The following is a 23,823-nucleotide window of genomic DNA, read 5'->3' as shown; positions in this document are numbered from 1 at the left end:
TCAGCCCTGCCCCCTCTCTCTCCTCATTGGCTCACTGGCTGTGATTGACAGGCGCTAATACAATAACTGAAGTTCCCTTCCTAGCCATGCTTTGTTTACAAGCTGTATACATAAAGTTCCTGACATTGCACTAGGCCAGTTCCTCCAGATGGTGTCAGCACTTGACCTGGTTACTCTAAAAAACCCAAATCACATCCATTGTGGACACACCGACCAGTGCCGACAACAATCAGCCTGGTTAAGGCCGTAGCTGGGCCCAACCTAGCAGCTGTTATTTTTCCAGCTCTCGACAATGGAAAATGTGAAGAGTGTACACACAGCGCCCTCTCGCCTTTCATTCTGGGTATCAGAACTAGCACAATATGATACACGTGTCCCAGTGACTCTTGTTTACAATCAGTAGCCTGCCGCGCAGGGCATTCTGGGAAGTGTAGTCTCCTGCTCTCAGCTGATAGTTGGCAGGAAGAGCGAGTTAAAGATCTGAGAACTACATTTTCCGCCAGCGCAAGCGTCGAGAATCTCCGATCAACATTGACAAAACATTCCAGAGCCAGCCAATCACAGGGCGAACATACACTAGATTGTCAGACAGCACCACCAATAAACGGACGGAGCTGTTTTCAGGTGACTAGCCAATAGCGGCCAGCTACAACTTTTCCCCAATAGGAAAAAGGATTCCGTTGACGGACGGAGAGCTTGGCCAATGGGGATTCGAGCTGCCTCGTTATGCCTGCCCTCAAGGCATTTTATGGGTAGAGATTAGGTAATGGCGACGGGCTTGGTAAGTGGATAAAGAAAGTTTGTTTTGGGAAGTGGTGCGGGGGGATGGCAGCGCCCGGAGCAGGCCGAACTGTCCTATATGGGTGACCGGGGAACCCCGGGGCTGGCCGGGCGGGGCGCTGTTGGGTCGGCTCGGTGCTCAGCGCTGGGGGGCAGCTTGTGACGTTCATTGTTTTTGTCGGTGTTGTTGTTGAGTCAGCCGGGCAGCTCGTTCATTCATTTCCGGGCCGGGTGTCCCGTGTGCGGACAGGAGGGGTGGCTGTGCGGTGTGTGCGTTCCCAACTCCGCCATCTCCGCACAGCTGTCACTCCGACTCATTCATACGCAGCCCGGCCACCCCGCCTGTCAGCCCGGCCCGAGCAGTGTGAGCCGATCGGATGGTGCCCTCATCGATTACACCGCGGACAGCACACCCCGATCTCCGCTCAGCACACACCGCCCGCTCTCCAAGGCCGGAGCCGCAGACAGCTGCTGTGACAGGCCCCCCTCCCCGGTCCTGACAGGCGATGACAGCTCACTACACACCGACAGCATAGGATCCCTTCCAGGGGAATGAGTCCTGGATCATCTCTATACAACCCCCGAATTACACATCCCGACCTATCCACTGCCCAGTGAGGACTGTGGCCGCCTCTCCCCGCCAGCCCAGTGCTCTGATGACACACACCGCTCATTGTAGCCCTGCGCTGGGCGGCGATCCCTACAAACTTCTCTGTGGAACTTGTCAGTGAATGAATGGGGGAGAGGAGTGCGCATGCGTGCCGAGGGTATAAACAGGCCGGTCACGTGATGCCCGCTGCTGGCCCGGCTGCTCGCGTTGGTTTCAGTTTCCTGAATAATAATAAGAGGGGCCCCTCAGGTACCCTCACCCTGCGTATGTCCGTGGCTCACGGGGAGCCCTCAGGCCCTGACCCGGGGCACCAAAGCAGGTATCCCGGCAAGACCAGACATTGCTGAGGAATAAGGGCCTCAGTGTGTGACAACGAATCTGGGAACTTTGTGTGTGGCTCAGGTAGTCAGTCCTCTGCTTGTCACCCGGCAGAAACCACAAATCCATAATACAAGTAGTTGTCAGCCATTTTCTTTATCCATTAGTTGACCTGCATACAAAATGCATTGTTTGTCAGTAGACAGTGCTGCACCCGTACGACTCTGTACACCATTCATTCATGTCAGTGTACACAGCGCTGCACCCGTACGACTCTGTACACCATTCATTCATGTCAGTGTACACAGCGCTGCACCTGTACAACTCTGTACGCCATTCATTCATGTCAGTGTACACAGCGCTGCACCCGTACAACTCTGTACACCATTCATTCATGTCTGTGTACACAGCGCTGCACCTGTACAACTCTGTACGCCATTCATTCGTGTCGGTGTACACAGCGCTGCACCCGCACAACTCTACACCATTCATTCGTGTCGGTGTACACAGCGCTGCACCCGCACAACTCTGTACACCATTCATTCATGTTGGTGTACACAGCGCTGCACCCGTACGACTCTGTACACCATTCATTCATGTCGGTGTACACAGCGCTGCACCCGTACAACTCTGTACACCATTCATTCATGTTGGTGTACACAGCGCTGCACCCGCACAACTCTGTACACCATTCATTCATGTTGGTGTACACAGCGCTGCACCCGCACAACTCTGTACACCATTCATTCATGTTGGTGTACACAGCGCTGCACCCGTACGACTCTGTACGCCATTCATTCATGTCGGTGTACACAGCGCTGCACCCGTACGACTCTGTACGCCATTCATTCATGTCGGTGTACACAGCGCTGCACCCGTACGACTCTGTACACCATTCATTCATGTCGGTGTACACAGCGCTGCACCCGTACGACTCTGTACACCATTCATTCATGTCTGTGTACACAGCGCTGCACTTGTACGACTCTGTACACCATTCATTCATGTCGGTGTACACAGCGCTGCACCCGCACAACTCTGTATGCCATTCATTCATGTCTCTATACACAGCGCTGCACCCGCACAACTCTGTACGCCATTCATTCATGTCTGTACACAGCGCTGCACCTGTACAACTCTGTACGCCATTCATTCGTGTCGGTGTACACAGCGCTGCACCCGTACAACTCTGTACGCCATTCATTCGTGTCGGTGTACACAGCGCTGCACCCGTACAACTCTGTACGCCATTCATTCGTGTCGGTGTACACAGCGCTGCACCCGTACAACTCTGTACGCCATTCATTCGTGTCGGTGTACACAGCGCTGCACCCGTACAGCTCTGTACGCCATTCACTGATGTCGGTGTACACAGCGCTGCACCCCTACAACTCTGTACGCCATTCATTCATGTCTGTATACACAGCGCTGCACCCGTACAACTCTGTACGCCATTCATTCATGTCTGTGTACACAGCGCTGCACCCGTACAACTCTGTACGCCATTCATTCATGTCTGTGTACACAGCGCTGCACCTGTACAACTCTGTACACCATTCATTCGTGTCGGTGTACACAGCGCTGCACCTGCACAACTCTGTACGCCATTCATTCGTGTCGGTGTACACAGCGCTGCGCCCGTACGACTCTGTACGCCATTCATTCGTGTCGGTGTACACAGCGCTGCGCCCGTACGACTCTGTACGCCATTCATTCGTGTCGGTGTACACAGCGCTGCGCCCGTACGACTCTGTACGCCATTCATTCATGTCGGTGTACACAGCGCTGCACCCGTACGACTCTGTACGCCATTCATTCATGTCTGTGTACACAGCGCTGCACCCGTACGACTCTGTACACCATTCATTCATGTCGGTGTACACAGCGCTGCACCCGCACAACTCTGTATGCCATTCATTCATGTCTCTATACACAGCGCTGCACCCGTACGACTCTGTACGCCATTCATTCATGTCTGTACACAGCGCTGCACCTGTACAACTCTGTACGCCATTCATTCGTGTTGGTATTATTAAATATTATTATTATTATACAGTATTTCTATAGCGCCAACAGTTTGCTCAGTGCTGTGCATTACAATGGGAGATAATACATGAGACAGAACAATGCGATACACGAGGGGTTCGAGGGCCTTGCTCCTTGGAGCTTACAATCTAGGGGGGGGGGGGGGATAGTGGAGGAAAAGCTGTGGGGGATGGGGTGGTAGGAAGAGTGGAGGAGATCAGCAATTAGCAGAGGGCAGGGTAGGCTTCCCTGAAGAGGTGTGTTTTCAGGGTGTGCCTGAAGGAGAGGAGAGTAGGTGATAGTCTGATGGATTGGGGTAGGGAGTTCCAGTCCCATGGGTGATGCCCTGGAGAAGTCCTGGAGGCGGGCATGGGAGGAGGAGACCAGGGAACTAGAGAGAAGGAGGTTTTGTGAGGAGCGGAGAGTGCGTTTTGGGTGGTACTTGGATATTAGGTCGGTGATGTAATTTGGGGCAGTATGGTGGACAGCTTTGAACGTCAGTGTTAGCATTTTGAATTTGATCCGTTGGGCAATCGGAAGCCAGTGGAGGGATTGGCAGAGGGGGGTGGTGGAAATGGAGCGGTTGGTAAGGTGGATGAGTCTGGCAGCCGTATTCAGGATAGACTGAAGTGGGGATAGCCTGTGGCGAGGCAGGCCAGTGAGGAGGGAGTTGCAGTAAGCGAGTCATGATATGATGAGGGAGTGGATGAGCTGCTTAGTAGTTTCTGGGGTTAGGAATGGGCGTATTTTGGAGATGTTGCGGAGGTGGAGTCTGCATGAGTTTTTTAGTGATTGGACTTGGGGCTGGAAGGATAGATTGGAGTCAAGAATGACACCCAGTACTCTGGCTTGCGGGGTCGGGCTGATGGTGGCATTGTTGGTCGTGATGGAGAGGTCAGGGGGGAGCACGGGCTGGGGGGAAAGCTAGGAGCTCGGTTTTGTAAAGGTTTAATTTGAGGAAGTGGAGTGACATCCAGTCTGATATGTCGTTCAGTAGGCTAGTGATACGGTCAGAGACTGAAGGGGTGAGGTGGGGGGTCGAGAGAGATTTGTGTGTCGTCGGCGTAGAGGTGGTAGTTTAAGCCGTGAGAGTGTATCAGTTGGCCAAGGGAGGAGGTGTAGATGGAGAAGAGAAGGAGCCCGAGGACAGAGCCTTGAGGGACCTCAACAGAGAGGGGGAGGTGGTAGCGTTATAGGTAACACTGAAGGAGCATTGTGATAGATAGGACGAGAGCCAGGAGAGAGCAGAGTCTCTGAGGCCAAGGGAGTGTAGTTTTTTGAGGAGGAGGGGGTGGTCAACTGTGTCGAAAACTGCGGAGAGGTCGAGGAGTAGGAGCACTGAATAGTGGCCATTAGCTTTGGCGGTTAGCAGGTCGTTGGAGAGTTTGAGTAAGGCAGTTTCGGTGGAGTGTAGGGGACGGAAGCCGGACTGTAGGGGGTCAAGGAGGTTGTTGTCGTTGAGGTGGGAGCTTAGGTGATTATAGACTAAGTGCTCAAGGAGTTTGGATCTAAATGGCAGCAGGGAGATGGGTCTGAGGTTGTTCAGGTTGGTGGGATCCAGGGAGGGCTTTTTAAGTATGGGAGTGATATGCGCGTGCTTCAGAGGATGGAGGAGGAGGGAGATCGTAGGAGTTGTGAAGGGACAGGGTCGAGGGGGCAGGTGGTGAGGCGGGCTTCAGAGAAGACCTTAGTGACCTCCTCAGTGGTAGCAGGGTCAAAGAAATGGAGTGTTGAGCGGGCTTTAGTGTGAGGGATGTTAGGTGGGGTGGAGGTCTGGACAGTGGTGAGGCCAAGGAAGAGGGGTGATAGGTGGGGTGGAAGTGTGAGCAGCGGGGATGTCCCTGCAAATTGTGTCAGTCTTGTTTTTAAAGTGATTGGCGATCTCGTGGGTGGGGGTGGAGAGAGTAGAGAGTTGAAAGTAGAGAAGAGCCTGCAAGGATTGGAGGAGAGGGTATTGATGAGGGTCAGAAAGTAGGCTTGTTTGGCAGCGTGGAGGGGGGAGGTGTAGGTGTGGAAGGCAGATTTGTAATGGGTGAACGCTAATTGGCATCTGGTTTTTGCGCCATAGTTTCTCCAGCGCATGACTGCATTGTTTGAGAGGGTATACACAGTGCTGCACCCGTACAACCCTGTACGCCATTCATTCATGTCGGTGTTCACAGCACTGTACGCCATTCATTTATGTCGGTATACACAGTGCTGTTCCCCATTCATTTATGTCGGTATACACAGTGCTGTTCCCCATTCATTTATGTCGGTATACACAGTGCTGTTCCCCATTCATTCTTGTCGGTATACACAGTGCTGCACACACATGCTGTACACCATACAGTATTAAGTAGCGCTTTATAGTCGTGATTACCTGTATCTGAGCTGCAGATATTTCTGTATTATAAAGGGCTAGGCTTTGGTTTCTAAGACTCCGTGCAGATATAGGCGTTTTGCATTGCGGATGGAATTGCTGCGATTCTGCCCACAATTTCAAAACAAGCTGTTAAAATGTGAAATCGCTCATCAGCGTGCTCAGGTGCCATTCATTTCAGTGGTACCTGGATATGCAGGGTGACTCTGCTGCGCAAACAAAATCATGTGTTGCATTGCCCTAAAGTACATATGCTTTAAAAAAAAAATTATCACATGGCAATTGTTGCAGAATCACCTTGCGTTGAATGAATAAACTACAAGTTCTGTCCGCCTTTGCAGCTGATTGCTTGGAGTTATCAATGAGAGAACAAAGGATAGGAATGGGACTTTAAAGGTGCAATTAATGTAACCAGTAATATACAATTAAAATGTACCAAATATTTTATTGACGTAAATATTAAAATCCAATGGATAAATATGCAAAAGCGACACTGTACATGTGTTTATAGTGGGTGTGGGGAGAGGATCCCCAGCCTGCTGTCATGGGGGAATCGGGGGAGAGCAGGCAGATTCAGAACCTGTTACACCCTAAGCACGGATGTAACATGTTCACAAAGGGGAACTTATCCTTAAAAAATAAATAAATAAATAAATAGCACTAGGGACGGCACTTATATTGAGTGAAAAGTGTCCCTTGTGCTGGTGGCTGCTCTTAGGTAAAATCTTCAGTCCCTAGGCCTTCCACTCCTGAGCCAGTAATCTTCTGATGTTGCAAGGGTTAATACAGCCGCTAGACTTGCCACAGGCAGTCCTTTCATTTATTTGTCCATCCTCCATTCTTAGATCACTCAGATTTTCATTGATGGAAGCTATAGTGTGGCTTCTATAAATGGAGGGGAGGGGTGAGTGTAGCCTGTCCCAGGTCCAACCCTTGTATAAATCCAGAAGAACACTGCTGTGAGGGTGGCAGAAGACAGAAGATCTCAGCAAAAAGCAACCAGCTACCCAAGGGACATTTCTCATTCTATTAGGTACTGTCCCTTGTGCTGATTAGCAAAAAAAAAACCCAAGGCTTTAAAAACTCCCACTTTTCTTGCTGCCACATATCTGTAGTCAGTAAGATGCTAAAGATTTAAACTGTGAACTTTAAAAAAAAAAAAAAAAAACCCAAAACCCTCTATATACACTGCTCCAAAAAATTAAAGGAACACTTTGAAAACACATCATATCTCAATGGGAAAAAAATATCATGCTGGATATCTATACTGATCTGGACTGGGTAATGTGTTAGGAATGTAACGATGCCCCATCATTTGATGGAAATGAGAATGATCAACATACAGAGGACTGAATTCCAATACACCTCGAAAATCAAACTGAAAAAATGATGCAGTAGGCTAGTCTATTTTGCTGACATTTCATTGCAGCAACTCAAAATGGTACTCAGTAGTTTATATGGCCCCCACATGCCTGACATCGATGGATGGTATCCTGGGGTATTTCCTCCCAGATCTGGGCCAAGGCATCACTGAGCTCCTGGACAGTCTGAGGTGCAACCTGGCGGCATCGGATAAACTGAAACATGATATCCCAGAGGGGTTCTATTGGATTTAGGTTTGGCAAGCGTATGAATTCCTTCATCCTCCAGGAACTGCCTGCATACTCTCGCCACATGAGGCTGGGCATTGTCGTGCACCAGGAGGAACCCAGGACCCACTGCACTAGCGTAGGGTCTGACAATGGGCCCAAGGATTTCACCACGATACCTAATGTCAGTCAGGGTGCCATTGTCTAGCCTGTAGAGGTCTGTGAGTCCCTCCATGGATATGCCTCCCCAGACCATCACTGACCCATCACCAAAACGGTCATGCTGAACGATGTTACAGGCAGCATAACATTCTCCACAGCTTCTCCAGACCCTTTCACGTCTGTCACGTGCTCAGGGTGACCCTTCCCTCATCTGTGAAAAGCACAGAGCGCCAATGGCAGACCTGTGAATTCCGTTGTTCAGTGGCAAATGCCAATCGAGCTCTATGTTTCTGGACAGTGAGCACAGGGCCCACCAGAGGACGTCGGGCCCTCAGGCCATCCTCATGAAGTCTGTTTCTGATTGTTTGGTCAGAGACATTCATACTAGTGGCCTGCTGGAGGTCATTTTGTAGGGCTCTGGCAGTGCTCATCCGGTTCCTCCTTGCAGAAAGGAGCAGATACCAGTCCTGCTGATGGGTTAAGGACCTTCTACAGCCCTGTCCAGCTCTCCTAGGGTAACTGCCTGTTTCCTGGAATCTCCTCCATGCTCTTGAGACTGTGCTGGAAGACACTATAAACCTTCTAGCAATGGCTCGTATTGATGTGCCATCCTGGAGGAGTTGGACTGCCTGTGCAACCTCTGTATTGCCTCATGCTACCAGTAGTGACACTGACCCTAGCCAGATGCAAAACTAGTGAAAAACAGAAAAGATGAGTAGGGAAAAAATGTCAGTGGCCTCCACCTGTAAAACCATTCTTGTTTTGGGGGTCGTCTCATTGTTGCCCATCTAGTGCGCCTGTTATTTCATTAGCACCAAAGCAGTTGAAACTGATTAACAACCCCCTCTGCTACTTAACTGACCAGATCAATATCCCAGGAGTTTAATTGACTTGATGCTGTACTGATTAAGAAGTGTTCCTTTATTATTTTTTTTTTGAGCAGTGCACATTATTTGCACCTTTTTAAATTCCCATTCCTATAATTTGTTCTATTTTTTGTGACCTTAGGGATGTGGTTCTATACATTAGTACTTTCTCTCCACATATTTGAATACATTGTAGTTCTCATGAGCTCTCCTAGGTAGTTCATTGATTCTTATTAAAGTGAAGTAACTGTATGCCTGTATCAGGCACAGTCTGCAGAAGCTGCATGCTCATGGCACACTGACCAGGCTGTCACAGACAGCTGTGTGTCAAAGGTTCTGATCAGGAGCCAATGTGACTGTTGAGAGCCAATCACAGGGGTCACATGTTACAGCATCCATCCTGCATCCCACAGACTAAAGTCCACTTAAAGGGCCACTAGGAGGCAGAGAGTTAAGGGATTCAGGGCTAGTTCACGCCATAGAAACGCAGTCCACATGCATTGTGGGTTGTTTCTGTATGCACGTTTTTGATGCACTCCGGTTCAATTGTCCCATTTTTTTTTTTCTTCAAATTAAATAAGGACGTGTGTGTTCCAGTGTGGTTTTGGTGCATTTAGGCGCATTCCGGTGTGTTCTACTGCGTTCTAGTACAATTCAGTGCAGAAAAAATGCAGCATGTTGTGGTGTGTGGTTTTTTTTTTTTTTTTTTTACACTGGAACTGATTGCACTGGTGTGAACTATGCCATTGGAAACCATGTAACCTACTATCAATGCATTTTTGTTGCAGAAGGAAAACGCACTGGACTGCATGTGGTGAGAACTGGCCCTAATTATACATTCATAGACCTGCATGTGTAATGGTTGCTCACATATAGCTGCACAGTGTTTTCTGTAATATATCAATGGCAGAAAATTACTCCCCAAATTTGATCCCCAAGCACCGTACCAGGTGTAAATTACCCTGACCAGCAGTGGGCTCTAATGTGCAGCCCTCAGACTGAATACACATCTTTACATTTGCTCAATGCAAAACATTCTCACCGCTTACTTTGTTGTGTCATAATGTACATAAAGACACTATGATGCCCAGGAACATCTAAAATGATGCATTGCAATGCATAATAACACCAGTTGATGCATATTGACATGCTTTTTAGTGATTTGAATGGAAATGATTCAGGGGGAAAACTGCCTAGGTATGAATCCAGCCTCCATGATGTGAAGACCAAAATTTCAGAACAGGAATAGAGGAAAACCGTCTGATGATCACACACCATAGGGAAAAAATGTATAATAGAAACTGTCTGGACAAATGTAATAAGATCCCGGGTGAAATGCCTTACAGGTTCCAGTGTAAGAAAAATAAATGCACACTTTTTTTAATCTGTAAAAAGATATGCATTTATTATTTTATTTATTTTTTAAATAAAAAGTGAACTTATCCTTTAAAGAGAAATTTCCCCAATGGGACGCAGAGAACAGGAAATAAACTGATAGGATTCGAAAATGACCTATTCTACAGGTGTGTAACTACAGATCACGGGCCTCATAGCAAATTTTGCAATTCCAATGTTTTGTCTTAATTGTTAGTGCTCCTGGGCATGATGAGGCTAATTTACTAAACGATGTCAGAATGATATGGCAAAAAATTGAGTGGCTATTGACTTCAGTTATTCAACCATGTGCAGATGAGGTTGATAAACAGGGATTTGCATTTCACATGACTGTATAATTGAAGTGAATATTCAATTTAGTGTGTGAACATTCTGAAGCCCTTTGTAAATCAGCCTTGACTGCTCTGTATCCTTAATACGAGGCTTTTTTTAATTTATTTTTTTATATTGTAAAGCTGCAAACTTCTTCTTACCTGTTTATAGCTGACTAGACACAGTGGTATTGTCTACTGTATTAGGCCTACAGGGTTAATTTCTGTCTGGGGGCTGTAGTAGTAATACATCTACACTGCTAAGACAGCTGAACAAATGCTCCTTGCTGTACAGAGGTAGATCTGAGATTTGTTACAATGATCCTGATAATTGTTACCAGCCTCTCTAATGGGACCCCCTTCCCACCCCAGGCCCCATAGTAGCTGTATGGGCTGCTATGGCTGTAGTTGTATTGCTGCTACTCTTACCCCTGGTTCACATATCCGTGTTCTTGCGGGCCACGTGTTGCGTGGGCACAAGAGCCTATTCATTTGAATGGACTCCCGTGCCCCGGGATACGCAGGGAGGAAGTCCCTGCACTTCTGAAAACGCAGCCCGCACGGGAGCCTCGGTTCCTAGTACGGTTGCGATTGCCAGTGCGGGCGGCACCCGCGGGTTCGCATTCTTCTTTTTGGGGGGTGTGGTTGCACAGATTTTTGCAGATCCGCAGCGGTACCACCTGCACATATGTGAACCAAGCCTTTAATGTGCACTCACGCTGGCATTTGGAACCGATTCCAGGTATGGTTCAGCCCCTTGGCCCAGTTTGTGGGTGTAGCGCAAGTGCTCTGAACCACACCTGGGATCATTTAATACTACCGTGTCCTGGACTGTTTGGAAGAGGTGGTCCCAGACATGGTTCACTTGTGGTCTGGTGCGGTTTGCTTCAATGGGAGGGCAAACTGTGCTAGAGAACAGAATTCTTCATAGAGGACAATGTATCGAAGAAGATCTGGTTAGCAGAGGAGTTCTCTGCCTGCTCTCAGTCTTCTGTAGAATGTATACTGAGCTGCACATGCACAGTTCAGATTTCATTCCAGCATGGTGGCTGTGTGCCAGGATGACTGAACTAGTCTAATACTACCTGACAATGCTGCTGTCCAAATGGTGTCTGCTTTACTACTTCATTTTTTGTACTTCCTTTTGTGCAGTTTTATGCTACATGCACAGGGCAGCCCAATAATGGGAATGGGCTGCCCGACACATGACATTTTATTTATTACAGGCAGTGGTATATTGTTTTTGTGCTGCCCTAGGCAACACAAAAATCGCCACCCCCATAAGAAAAAAAAAAAAGTGAGAGAGAGGAAATAAAGCAGCCAGCCATCCCCAGTGTCACCCCTGTGTAGGAACTAGAGTCAGCCTCTACTTACACCCTCCAGAAGCCTGCATCCTCTCTCGAATACCATAATGGTGGAACTCAGACAGTCCTCATCTTCTGCCATAACAGACTGCCATGTGAGTCTGTTATGGGAAGTGGCACCGACTCCCCCCCCCCCCCCCCCCCCCCGCCGAAAAGTGCAGCTTAAGACAAACGCCTTGTTTACCTCGCAGTAAATAAGACCCTGTAATTATATGTATATAGTGCTGACCATTTACACTGCACTTTACACACACATATCATTCACATCAGTCTCTGCCCTCAAGGAGCTTACACTCCCTAACTCCCTACACAGTTCCCTAACTCCCATTCATATATACATACACATAATAGGGTCAATTTAGACAGGAACCAACTAACCTACTAGCATGTCTTTGGACATTTCAGCAAAATGAAACAAAAACGAGAAGCGCACCAACCTTGCGCATTACCTCAGTAACCAAAATGTATTAATTAGAAAATGGTACTCACAAACAGCGAATAAAATCAGGCATGTAAGTCCTCAAAGGGACTTCAAAGATAAGGAGCCAGCGCGAATCCCATCATGGGGGTAGACAATAAGTACCGCTGACGCGTTTCGAAGGCCATACCTTCTTCATCAGAGCTCTGATTTTATTTGCTGTTTGAGTACCATTTTCTAATTAATAAATTTTGCTTACTGAGGTAATGCGCAAGGTTGGTGCGATTCTCGTCTTTGTTTCACTTTGCAGTATTGGTCGGGCTTCCCCAGCCTTGTGTGGAGCTGCACAACCTTTTATGCACTGGTGGTCGCTTTTTCCAGTTCTGGTTCCATCCATTTGCCACCCGCCTGGGTCCTAGAGCGCAGGAGAAATCGCATCTGGTCTATTGTTTTGGACATTTCAGGCTTCTCACATTTGTTACCATGCATTTTGGAGAGTTTGTTGGTGTTTTGATGTATATGAAAATGTGTCTGCTGACATGTTTGGCGTGCCGTTAACAATGAATGGCACCGCAAATACTTTTGGCAGGATCACCAGGTGAAATTAAAGGGGAAAAAGCAAAAAAAAAGAAAGGAAACTAACGCAGCCACTACATCGCAGGATTGGATTGGTAAGCTGCAATATATTACATTTTTGTTTTGAGGTTTAAATCAGTATTAAATCCAAGAGCAAACATTTATTATATTGCAGCTTACCAATTCTTAGTGATGGCTGCATTCTTTTTACTTTGTAGGCTCTCTTTCCTTTACTGTAATCTGGTGATCTGGTAAGTAAGTCTGTTGGTTTTCAAAACAACACACACTTTTGCAGATTGTATCAGTTACAGGGATGAGACAAACTAACACTGGCAGGGGTGCTTACAATGATCAGTTTTTATTTATTCCTGTAAAATCTTTATCCCAAAAGGAAAAAAAACCTGCAATTGTTTATAAAGTGTTAGGTGGTGTTTGGCTTCAATTTGTTAGTGTATTTAAATCTGCTAGAGCATCTAACACACCCCTCCCCCAGACTGGCAATGCTGCTGTCTGTTGTGCTCTTTAATTCAGAGTGGGGGCACTCTAATACAGGAGGTGTGTTACTGGCCAGATCACCAGGTGAAAACAAAGGGGGGGAGCCTAAAAGAAAACCAATGCAGCCACCACATCTAAGTATTGGTAAGCTGCAATATATTACATTTTTGCTTTTGGGTTTAATATCACTTTAACATTATATAGGAGAGCGAGTAAAAATCACTTAAAAATAAAATCAGAAATGTTTAAATATTCTGCTATGTGAATAGGAAGTTGCAACAAACAGTTATGTGGCTGCAAAGTGGAAATACATTTTAAAAGTAGCTGTTACTTTTTTTTTTTTTACCACAAGAGGGCAGTATTGCATAAGAAAAGCCTAAGTATTTAATTTCTTCTTTATGCTGCTAGTTTAGTTTTAGAAGATCATTTCAAAACCTGGAATGACATACAAGGTGTATAAGACAGCAGGGGGGAGAAAAATCAATGATTTATAAAAAAATATTTTTTTCAAAAAATCAGATTTTGTTTTAACTTTAAATTGGATTTTTTTGATTTTTTTGTTTAATCAAATTTATTTTAATAAAATGCTTTTGGAGTAAAAATCTATCTAAAGATGCTTTTCTATTTAAGATACATTAATAATTGAGTTTATTCAGCATGAAATGGCGTTTAGTTGTGTAGCATAGGCTGTATATTCTGCAATATTTACATTTTTGGTAAACACATTGAATGAATCCAAGGTCTGCAAGCTGGGATAACATGCACTGCATTGATGCATTCACACAATTTCACAGTAAACATGAGAAAACACATGAAATAAAAGAATTTGAGTAGTTCTCCAGCTATGTGTGATTAACCTATGAACCTAAAATTGCTTCTGATATGGCTGTTTTACTAACCTGACAGCTTATTATTCTAAAAAGGAAACCTTCCTTTCGTTTGCAAATATTAAAGATTCTAACTACCAGCAAGAATTAGTCAGATTCCTTACATTTAAAGAGCACCTGTCATTTTAGATCCATCATGGCAGCGCCTGTCAGCGGGCATCCACTCATCTGCTGCCGCCACATCCCTCTCCTTGTTGTGTCACTTCCGCATCACCAGCCGTCCCATTAAAGTGAATGGGACTGTTGGTGAGTCAACAGTGGGTCAGAGGAGGAGCCACTGCGGGACAGACATGACAGTTGCTCTTTAAAAATTGTGAGTTAAATCAAGTCTTTTCACTAGTGATTTAAATCAAATCCACCCTTCCAGAAAGTAAACCTAGTGATATTTAAAAAATTTACATTTGAACATTCTGTTTCAAAGTGTGCACCTTGTAAATGTACACAATGCTCCCAGTGATTCTTCCATTCTTCATAGCATTCCTAGAAGTCTTGAAGTGGGATGGCATTCAGAGCCTGCATAGTGGCTCTTTGGACATTATCCACACTACCAACATGGTGTCCTTTCAAACCCTTCTCCATCTTTGGGAATATGAAAAGGTTGTAAGGAGCCAAGTCGGGTTGTTGGGTGGATGGGGAAGCACCGTGGTCTATTTTTCAGCCAAAACCTCTGACAGCCAAGCACTGAGACTGTACGTTGTCATTTATGAAGGATTCAAGTTGAGCCGATATTGGGACGCACACAAAAAACTATTTGTCTCAAGCAAATGAGAACTTTCAGGTAAAATATTTGATTCACAGTTTTACCAGTAGATACATTAAAAAAAACAACCACAAACCCCAATGACCATTGATTTAACTTTTTTGATTTGCTCATTCTTGAGGCGAGGTGACGTGTGCCGTTCTGAACTTTGTTTCTTCATCTTGCGATTGTACTCAGACACCCAGGATTCATTTTCTGTGATCACTCGACTCAAAAAAATAAAGCTCTCTTTCCAAACGGGCCAACAGGTCTTGGCAAACAAAATGATGGTGTTCCTTCTGATCAGGTGATCACGTTCATGAACAGTTGACTTGGTAATTCCCATTTCCTCTGCAATCATTCTGATTGTGAGCCGTCGGTCACGGTTGAGAACAGACCTCACTGCATCCACATTCTGTTCCGTTTTTGATGAAGAGGGGCGTCCTGATGTTCGTCTTCAACACCTTCTTGTCCTTCCTTGAAGGCCTTGTGCCATCAGTACACTTTGCAGATGACAGTGCAGCTTCTCCATAAACTTTCCTCACCATTTCTAAAGCACTTTTACCCAATTATACGCGCAATTTTATCTTGTACTGCTGTTCCAAACTTGCTTGCATTTTTCTTAATCCGAGGCGCTTGAACAGGGTGTCACGAAACAATGTCTCGACTGACAGAGCTGGAATGCAACTGATCAGTGTTCTAATGTACACCTGGCACCTCACCCCAAGTGGCCTTGGCCAGCTTCTCCGTTCACAGAGCCCTTATTGAGCGTAGGAACCTCATTCACGTTACATTATGGACACCTCATAGACTCTTTCTGGCAATTTGGTTCAGATCTGCAATTTATTATTGGCAGTTATTGGGCATACTTAAAGTATGTTTGCACCCAGATGCCTATATGGATGTTTTTTGCTGTTAGTCATAGCAGGAACTGTATAGCTTTGTTGAGTCTTTGTCTTTTAAAGTATAACTTAAGGCAACTATTTTTTAATTTTTGATAGAATGGAGAGGGATTTGAACATCTGTCAATTTCTGTTGCCACCTCTGCCCCTTTTAGGGAGATTCATCCTTTCTGTTGGTCTTGTTTTCCATTATTCATCAAACCTTTAAAGTAAAAACCAAAGCCTAAATGTTTGGTCAACTTTAAAACAGTTATAGAGAGTAAATCTTCCAATAGGGACACTAGTTTTGGTGACACTCTGGGATTTCCTCACTTTGGAGGAATTTCCTCTCACTTCCTCTTTGGGTTTGATACTGGAAGTGAAGAAAATCTCCCCAGAGGGACACAGATGGCAGAAAAAAAACCTCATTATCCAAAATTGAAATAAAAAAAAGGTTTGCATGTAGTTACACCTTTAATTCCTTAGTAGTGAATTAGGCATGTGTTACAGTGAAGGAAATAAGTATTTGATCCCCTGCTGATTTTGAATGTTTTCCCACTCACAAAGAAATGATCAGTCTAAAAATCGAATGGTAGGTGTATTATAACACTGAGAGACAGAATAGCAACAAAACATTCAAACGAAATGCATGTCTAACAAATTATACACGGATTTGCATGTTCATGAGGGAAATAAGTATTTGATACCCTATCATTCAGCAAGATTTCTGACTATCAGGTGTCTTTCATAGTAGTAAGCTGAGATTAGAAGCAGTCTCTTAACGGGAGTGCTGCTAATCTAATTTTATTACCTGTATAAAAGACACCTGTCCACAGGAGCAATCAAACAATCAGATTCCAAACTCCACACCATGACAAAGACAAAAGAGCTGTCCAAGAATGTCAGGGACAAGATTTTAGACCTTCACAAGGCTGAACTGGGCTACCAAACTATCGCCAAGCAGCTTGGTGAGAAGGTGACAACAGTTGGTGCAATCATTTGCAAATGGGAGAAAGACAAAACAACTGTCAGTCTCTGTAGGTCTGGTGCACCATGCAAGATCTCACCTCGTGGAGTGTCAATGATCATGAGAACAGTGAGGAATCATCCCAGAACTACACGAGGATCTTGTCAATGATCTCCAGGCAGCTGGGACCACAGTCACCAAGAAAACAATTGGTAACACACTACACCGACAAAGATTGAAATCCTGCAGTGCCTGCAAGGTCCCTCTGCTCAAGAAAGCACATGTCCAAGCCCATCTGAAGTTTGCCACTGAACATCTGAATGATGCAGAAGACTGGTTGAAAGTGTTGTCAGATGAGACCAAAATCGAGCTCTTTGGCATCAACTCAGCTCGCCATGTTTGGAGGAGGAAGAATGCTACCTATGACCCCAAGAACACCATCCCAACTGTCAAACGTGGTGGAAACATTCTGCTTTGGGGGTGTTTTTCTGTTAAGGGGATGATGGATGGGGCAATGTACCATCAAATCCTGGGTGAGAACCTTCTTCCCTCAGCCAGGGCATTGAAAATGGGTCATGGATGGGTGTTCCAGCATGACAATGTCCCAAAACACACAGCCAAGGCAACAAAGGAGTGCCACCAAGTACTAAGTCATGTTTTATGAAGGGGATCAAATACCTATTTCCTTTACATTACATCATTATTTCGGAAGTATGTGGTTGGCCATTTTACTTACTGCACTGTGGATGGATGTTTTTACTTAAGGGGGCTACTTGTATTCTAGGAAACATGATTATTTCTGTATAAAGAATTTGTGCACTGTTTATTCGAATATAAAACAAATTATGCTCACAAAGTGACAGTTTGGGGTCACTACACTATGAGAGGTCTTTTACTCTTTCCCCTACCATATTGGCATTTATGAGAGAGAACCGCTGACTGTCTTTGACCAAATCTGACAGTTGGTTAATGAGTGGAGGTAAGAGGTAGTATTGACTGGAGGCGCACAGAGGAGTAGCAGCACGCAGATATTGGGAGCACGTTTATGGTTTGTGTGGCCATTGTACTGTTAATACAAAGTTGGAGCAGTTTTTCACAAGTACTTTATATTCTCTTTGCGTTTAATTTGTATTGTGTTTTATTACTAAACTATTAGATATTTACTTACACAATTTTTGGTTCTAGGTGTTTATAAGAGTGTTGCATTTTCAGCAACACTTTAATATACTAATCTTATAGCTTCACATTTTTTGGTAAGATTCTCAATTTAATTCTTTATATTTTTGGTGAGTGCAGGATTATTTGGGATTATTAAGATTTGATTTTTAACTTCGTAATTGCTTTAAGACTGGTACACACGATCAGAAAATCGAAGCAATCATACAATAATCTGATTGTTCATACACCGCTTTTGTCCAGAATTATTCAAAGGAACAAGCACAAAATTTTTCTCATACAATACCAGTTCATGTGATTTACGTATATTCAGTACAGTTTTTGTCTGAAAATACATCACTTTTGAATTTTTATTCTGTCGTAAAAATTTTTTCGTAACTTTGGTAACCTCTTCACTTTCGATATGAGACTAGCATGTGAAAAAAAAAAGAGGATGATCATTCATCCAATATTCTCATCATGTGTACGAGACCTAAGGGTTCACATACACAGGTTATTATAGGCATTTTTTACTCTAGTAAATGCCAATGCCTCTTTGCAATGGAGTTTGCATGTGCATCTGACATATTTCCCCAATGGAAAACTTATGTACAGATGTAAAAATTGTCAAACGCACATGCTCTGGTAAACACTGATGCAAAGAATCATTAGCATTTAAGAGTATTGCATTCACTTACATGATGGGCTGTACACAGCGCATGCAGCTCCCCGGGCGCTAGGAGATTTATGCTAGGCAGAAAAAAAATGCCCACTATAGCCAGTGTGTATGAACCCCAATACAGCCCTTAATGAAATCTATCAAAGCTATAAATGTATTTTTTTTTCTCTTTTCATGATATTTCATGGTTTCTCTCACTTTGTTTCTTTTTTTTTTTTTTTTTTTTTCTAGTATAAATGCTATAATATGGTGTGGGAAGTGAAGACAAAGGATATGTCCAACACATTGCAGAAAGTCCAGTTAGTTGTGGACAAAAGACCTACAGTAATAAATGAGTCTGTGGAGATGCTTAAATGTGATGAACGTCTCCCATCTTCTCCAGGATACGAGTCGTCTGATGATCACATGGAACTTGGTATGGATTGTACCATTTAGAAGTCATGTAGAGTAATAGTAAATAAGTAAGGCCTCTTATATACAAATGTTAATACCAATGCTCACATTGGTGTTAGTAAAATACAATCGCAATGAACAAGCTTGTTCACATGAGGGAATTTAGGAAAGATTTGTGCCAAGTTTAATATAAATATGCACGTTATATATGGTGTATTATGTATTGTGTAGCATTCATCAACATAGAGTGCTCTTGAATGCAGTCATTTGCTGTGATTTGAGTGATGAATGTAGAATTGTAAAAGGAGACTTTTTTTTAAGATAAACCTGAATCTTGAGGCAGCACAAATGGTTAGCACTTCCGCCTGGCAGTACTAGGGTCATTGGTTCGAATCACAACCATGTCACTACCTTCCTGGAGTTTGCATGTTCTCCTTGTGCCTGTGTGGGTTTCCTCTGGGTACTCTGGTTTCCTCCCACACTCCAAAGACATGCTGGTAGGTTAATTGGCTCCTGTCTAAATTGGCCCTAGTATGTGTATGTATGAATGTGAGTTAAGGATCTTCGATTGTATGCTCCTTGAGGGTTAGGGACTGATGTGAATGTAATATATACAGCTCTGTGTAAATTGACAGTCCTATATAAGTACCTGTAATACATAAATCTTTTAGCTGCTAAGATGTCCTGCTGGCCCGCTAGATTCAATATTTGAAATCGGTAACCCAGGAGAAGAATATTAATAAGGACTTTAATCTGACTCTTCTGATTTGCACACTTGTTCCCAATCAGTGATTTAGGAAGTACTGAAACCTGTGGATCAGCACAACAACAAGGCGATTAGCAATTCAGAAAGAGGATAAAGGCAGTGCCCACATTTTTTCTTTGGAAAGGATTTCTTTAAAGTGTATTTCTAGCCATCATAACAACATGTTGTAGTATATCTCTGCACTATATTTTCCCTTTAAAAATGCTGCAAGTACAGAAGAATACTGGTTGGTCTGTCAGAAATCCAGTGTGCTCCCATCTCTCTGAGATGGCCACTCTCTCTGCTGCATGATATGAGAGAGAGGTGTCCTGTTATACAGCATGGAAGCTCAGAGCAGGGCTGACAATGCTGATATGGATTTCATTGCAGCAGAGATAAGGTGTTGTCAGTTCAAACAAGAAGTTAGAAGCACCTTGGTTTTCTGGCAGATCAACAGGTATTTTTATGTAACTTGTAGAAAATATTGGGAATTGTGCATGTTTTGTAGAGAGTACTATATATATATATATATATATATATATATATATATATATATATATATATATATATATATATATATATATATAAATTATTATTTTTTTTTTTTTTTACCATCACAGGAGGTAGGAGGTAGGTGGCACTGGAGTTGTTTAATGTCTCACAAACCAGTCTGGCTATTTTCTTTAAAACCAAATCCTGTTTTCCTGTATTTTATGACCTTCAGTCTTAAACATGTTGTACATTCTTCAGTAATGTTTATCATAGTAGCTGCTACAGCCCTAACATATTGGCAGTTACTAATTGTCCGTTTTATATTCTGACAAAGTAAGGACAGTTTGTGTTCTTCAATGCACAGATTTGTAAAGTTGCAATGCATTGTACAGTAAAATCTCTCTTGGGAAGTGTGTTCTGTTTAATGTTTGATTGGGGTCTTCTCTTTCAGATGATCTTCCCGAGTTACAAGCTGTTCAGACTGACTCCACATCATCACCTGGGGTGTTTCACCTTGATGCTAATGTGTCCCATCAGGAATATTCAGTGCCTTCTTGGAACCAGAATACCTCAGATATGTCTGAAAGTGCCTACTCATGTGACCGTGGGACAAACTGGCTGGCTGAGCTGGCAAACATTGCCACAAGTCCACAGAGTCCTTTAATGCAATGTTCATTTTACAATAGGTATGGCTTATATCTGTCTTCCCTTCTTCAGCTCCTTAGGGCTTAGCAGGCAGATAATGCCTAGTACACACAATCAGAAAAACGGATGAAAAATACCCATTTCAAAGTGATTGTACAATAAACTGATCGTTCGTACACCGCTTTTGAGAGCCAATCACAACAGTTCATGCAAAATTATCCAAAGTGACAAACATGAACATTTTTCTCATACCATACCTGAACTAACGATTTTTGTTTAATCAGTACAGTATTCTTCCGAAAAAAAAAAACAATCTGAAGACCAAGACCACGCATGCTCAAAAATGAAAGAATATATTACAATACAAGACATTGCGTCACTTCCAAAATTGTATTCTGTCGTATGCATTTTTCAGTATTAGACTAGCATGCAAAAAAAAAAAAAAAACCTTCGTCCGATATTCTCATTGTGTGTTTGAGGCTTCAGAGAAGATTTCTTTCTTATCTGCCTGTCTGTTGAACTGTGAGGGAGCATCATCACACTGCTGAAGTCCATCTTGTGTTTTTCATGAAACTGAATCTTGCATCACAAAGAATAGATATATGGTAGGTTATGGCCCACATATGCTATACGTTCTGATTGTACAATCTTTAGATCTGCCAACAATTATGTAGTGCAAGGGTCTGTCTGACTGGATACAGATTCACTAGATAGGCTAGGTAGGTCCTCATGTTATATAAAGGTTACTTTGGGGAGGATTTACTAGAATTGTAGTACACAAAATCTGGTGCATCTGTGCACGGTAGCCAGTCAGCTTCTAACTTCAGTTTGTTCAAGTAAGCTTTGGCTAAAAAACCTGGAAGCTGATTGGTTTCTATGCAGAGCTGCACCAGATTTTGCACTCTCCAGTTTTAGTAAGTCTCCCCGTTTGTGATGTGAGTTGCTGTTAACAGTAGATCTACTCCTTTTACAGGTTCTAATTGGATTTTTCCATCAGTTTCCTTTCTCTTAGTTTGAGCCTGACACAGGGCAGATTGGAAAAAAACACAAGTGATTGCATGGTCAGCACCCATGTCCCCGACCTTCAGCCAGTCCCTAACATTTAATCCTGTCTCCATTTGTCGAATTCCTAATCTAACGCTTAACCTTAGCTGGCCACCGAACTCTGGCAATTAATTAAGACATCACTTAACTCCTAAACCTATCCCTTGAAAGGTAACCTCCTAATGCGAACACTTAACTGTTGACCTAACAGTTCTGTCCGTTGACCCTATCCGTTCTCCACACTTAAATGCTTTACTCTGAGCCTTAATTGCTAACCCCCTGAATGTTTGCACTTTATCGGTGCTGAAGCCAGTCCTTGCAGTGGCAAGTCAAGGGAGTAAGGCAACATGGAGTTGGTAGTGTTCTTCATGCAGTGAAGGATTTATTGTTCTCAATGCTCTCTAGTTGAACCAGAAGCAGAGGACGTAAGGAAGAAACACATTGTGTATTCTGTATTCTTTCTAGTACAAGCATAAACTATGGGGTTGTTTTACTAAAACTGGTGAGTTCAAAATCTGGTGCAGCTGTGCATGGTAGCCAATCAGCTTCTAACTTCAGCTTGTTCAATTAAGCTTTGACAAAAAAAAAACCTGGAAGTTGATTGGTTTCTGTGCAGAGCTGCACCACATTTTGCACTCTCCAGTTTTAGTAAATCAACCACAATGTATTATACCGGTAGTTATTTCTTGTACTTTCCATTGTCTGAAGTGATAGAGCAATATATACAGTAGGGTACTGATGAAATCTACATAATTTGTGTGACATGGCTGGTTCTTCATTTTATTTTATATATTTTTTTTTTTTTTTTAAGATCATCACCTGTTCACATAATAGCTACCAGCAAAAGTTTACATTCCTATGCCCGCCCTCCACCAGTTTCCCCGGTAAATGAGTCCGATCTATCCAAATGTGATTGGAAAGAAGAGACCTCAGTCAGACATGAGCGAGTGAGTTTTTATTTCTTAAGCAATATGAATAAAATTACTTCATGTACTACGATCAAACTGCCTGTCTTGATCCTGTATTAGATATGGTTTGTTGTACCCATAAAAATGGAGATTATTCAGATTTCACAATTTTTGCTTTCTTTGTTTACTTTAAAAACCACGTATCTACTCGAGCAGCTGAAATCCCACTTTCTCCATAGATCAGGATTATAAATAAAAATATCCAGTATGTGTAATACAAGCCCGATACCTGGGTAAGACCAGTGTTTTCTACCTTGGAAGGTACCCTTTTGTTGCATAAATAAAAACCACTGGTTACAGCAGACCTCTAATATAACAGAAGGTGATGAGGAATAGCTGGTCAACTGTCCTGTTGTACAAAGGAAGATGGTCATGGGAAAGATGAATGGATGGTCTTGCTGTAATGCACTTAAAGTGGTTGTAAAGGATCAAGGTTTCTTACCTTCATGCATTCAATCCAGTGATGTGCACAAGAGCCTTGGCTCTCCAGAGACCCTCCCTCATTGGCTGAGAAAGCAACAGGAACTATTTGCTCCCGCTGCTATCAATTACAGATAGTGAGCCAATCAGGAGAGAGAGGGCAGGGGTGTGAATGAACACGCAGAGCAGCGCCTTGGGAACAAGCCCGCTTGGGTGGCCCCATAGCAAGCTGCTTTCTCTGAGGGCAAGAGGGAGAGGCCAGGAGTGCTGGCAGGGGACTTGAGAAAAGGAGGACCAGGGCTGCTCTGTGCAGAACCACTGAAAGAGTCACTGGCTCTCTGCTCTGCCCCTTCAGCACTCACTGGAGCGCCAGGCAGTGGAGGGGGCGGGAGGGGCTGGCTCAGGCTCTCAGTGGCGCCAGTTAGGAATGTGGGTGGATCCCGACATAATTGTTGGGATTCCTGCAGAGCCTGGGTCACAGGAGTGCGGAAATAAGCAGAAGCTTTGGCCGTACCTGTCTTTTTAATGCTGTAATAT

The 23,823-nt window shown here is 43.9% G+C and overlaps 1 protein-coding gene across 1 annotated transcript in view; it reads left to right on the top strand.

Moving 5' to 3' along the window:
* Window positions 1-712: 712 nt before the first annotated feature.
* The window catches only part of HBP1 (HMG-box transcription factor 1), a 52,836-nt gene continuing 29,725 nt past the window's right edge, over window positions 713-23,823 (top strand). Inside the window, 4 exon segments of the mRNA XM_089685193.1 lie at window positions 713-781; window positions 18,811-18,994; window positions 20,661-20,895; window positions 22,710-22,845. Of these exon segments, the coding sequence (XP_089541319.1) occupies window positions 767-781; window positions 18,811-18,994; window positions 20,661-20,895; window positions 22,710-22,845 (570 nt within the window). The 5' untranslated portion in view covers window positions 713-766.

Source organism: Staurois parvus, unplaced genomic scaffold, assembly GCF_062004578.1.
Source record: "Staurois parvus isolate SC_StPar_1 unplaced genomic scaffold, SC_StPar_1.0 ptg000019l, whole genome shotgun sequence".
In the NCBI taxonomy this organism is placed as follows: Eukaryota; Metazoa; Chordata; class Amphibia; order Anura; family Ranidae; genus Staurois; species Staurois parvus.
This window is presented reverse-complemented; position numbering and strand designations above follow the sequence as displayed.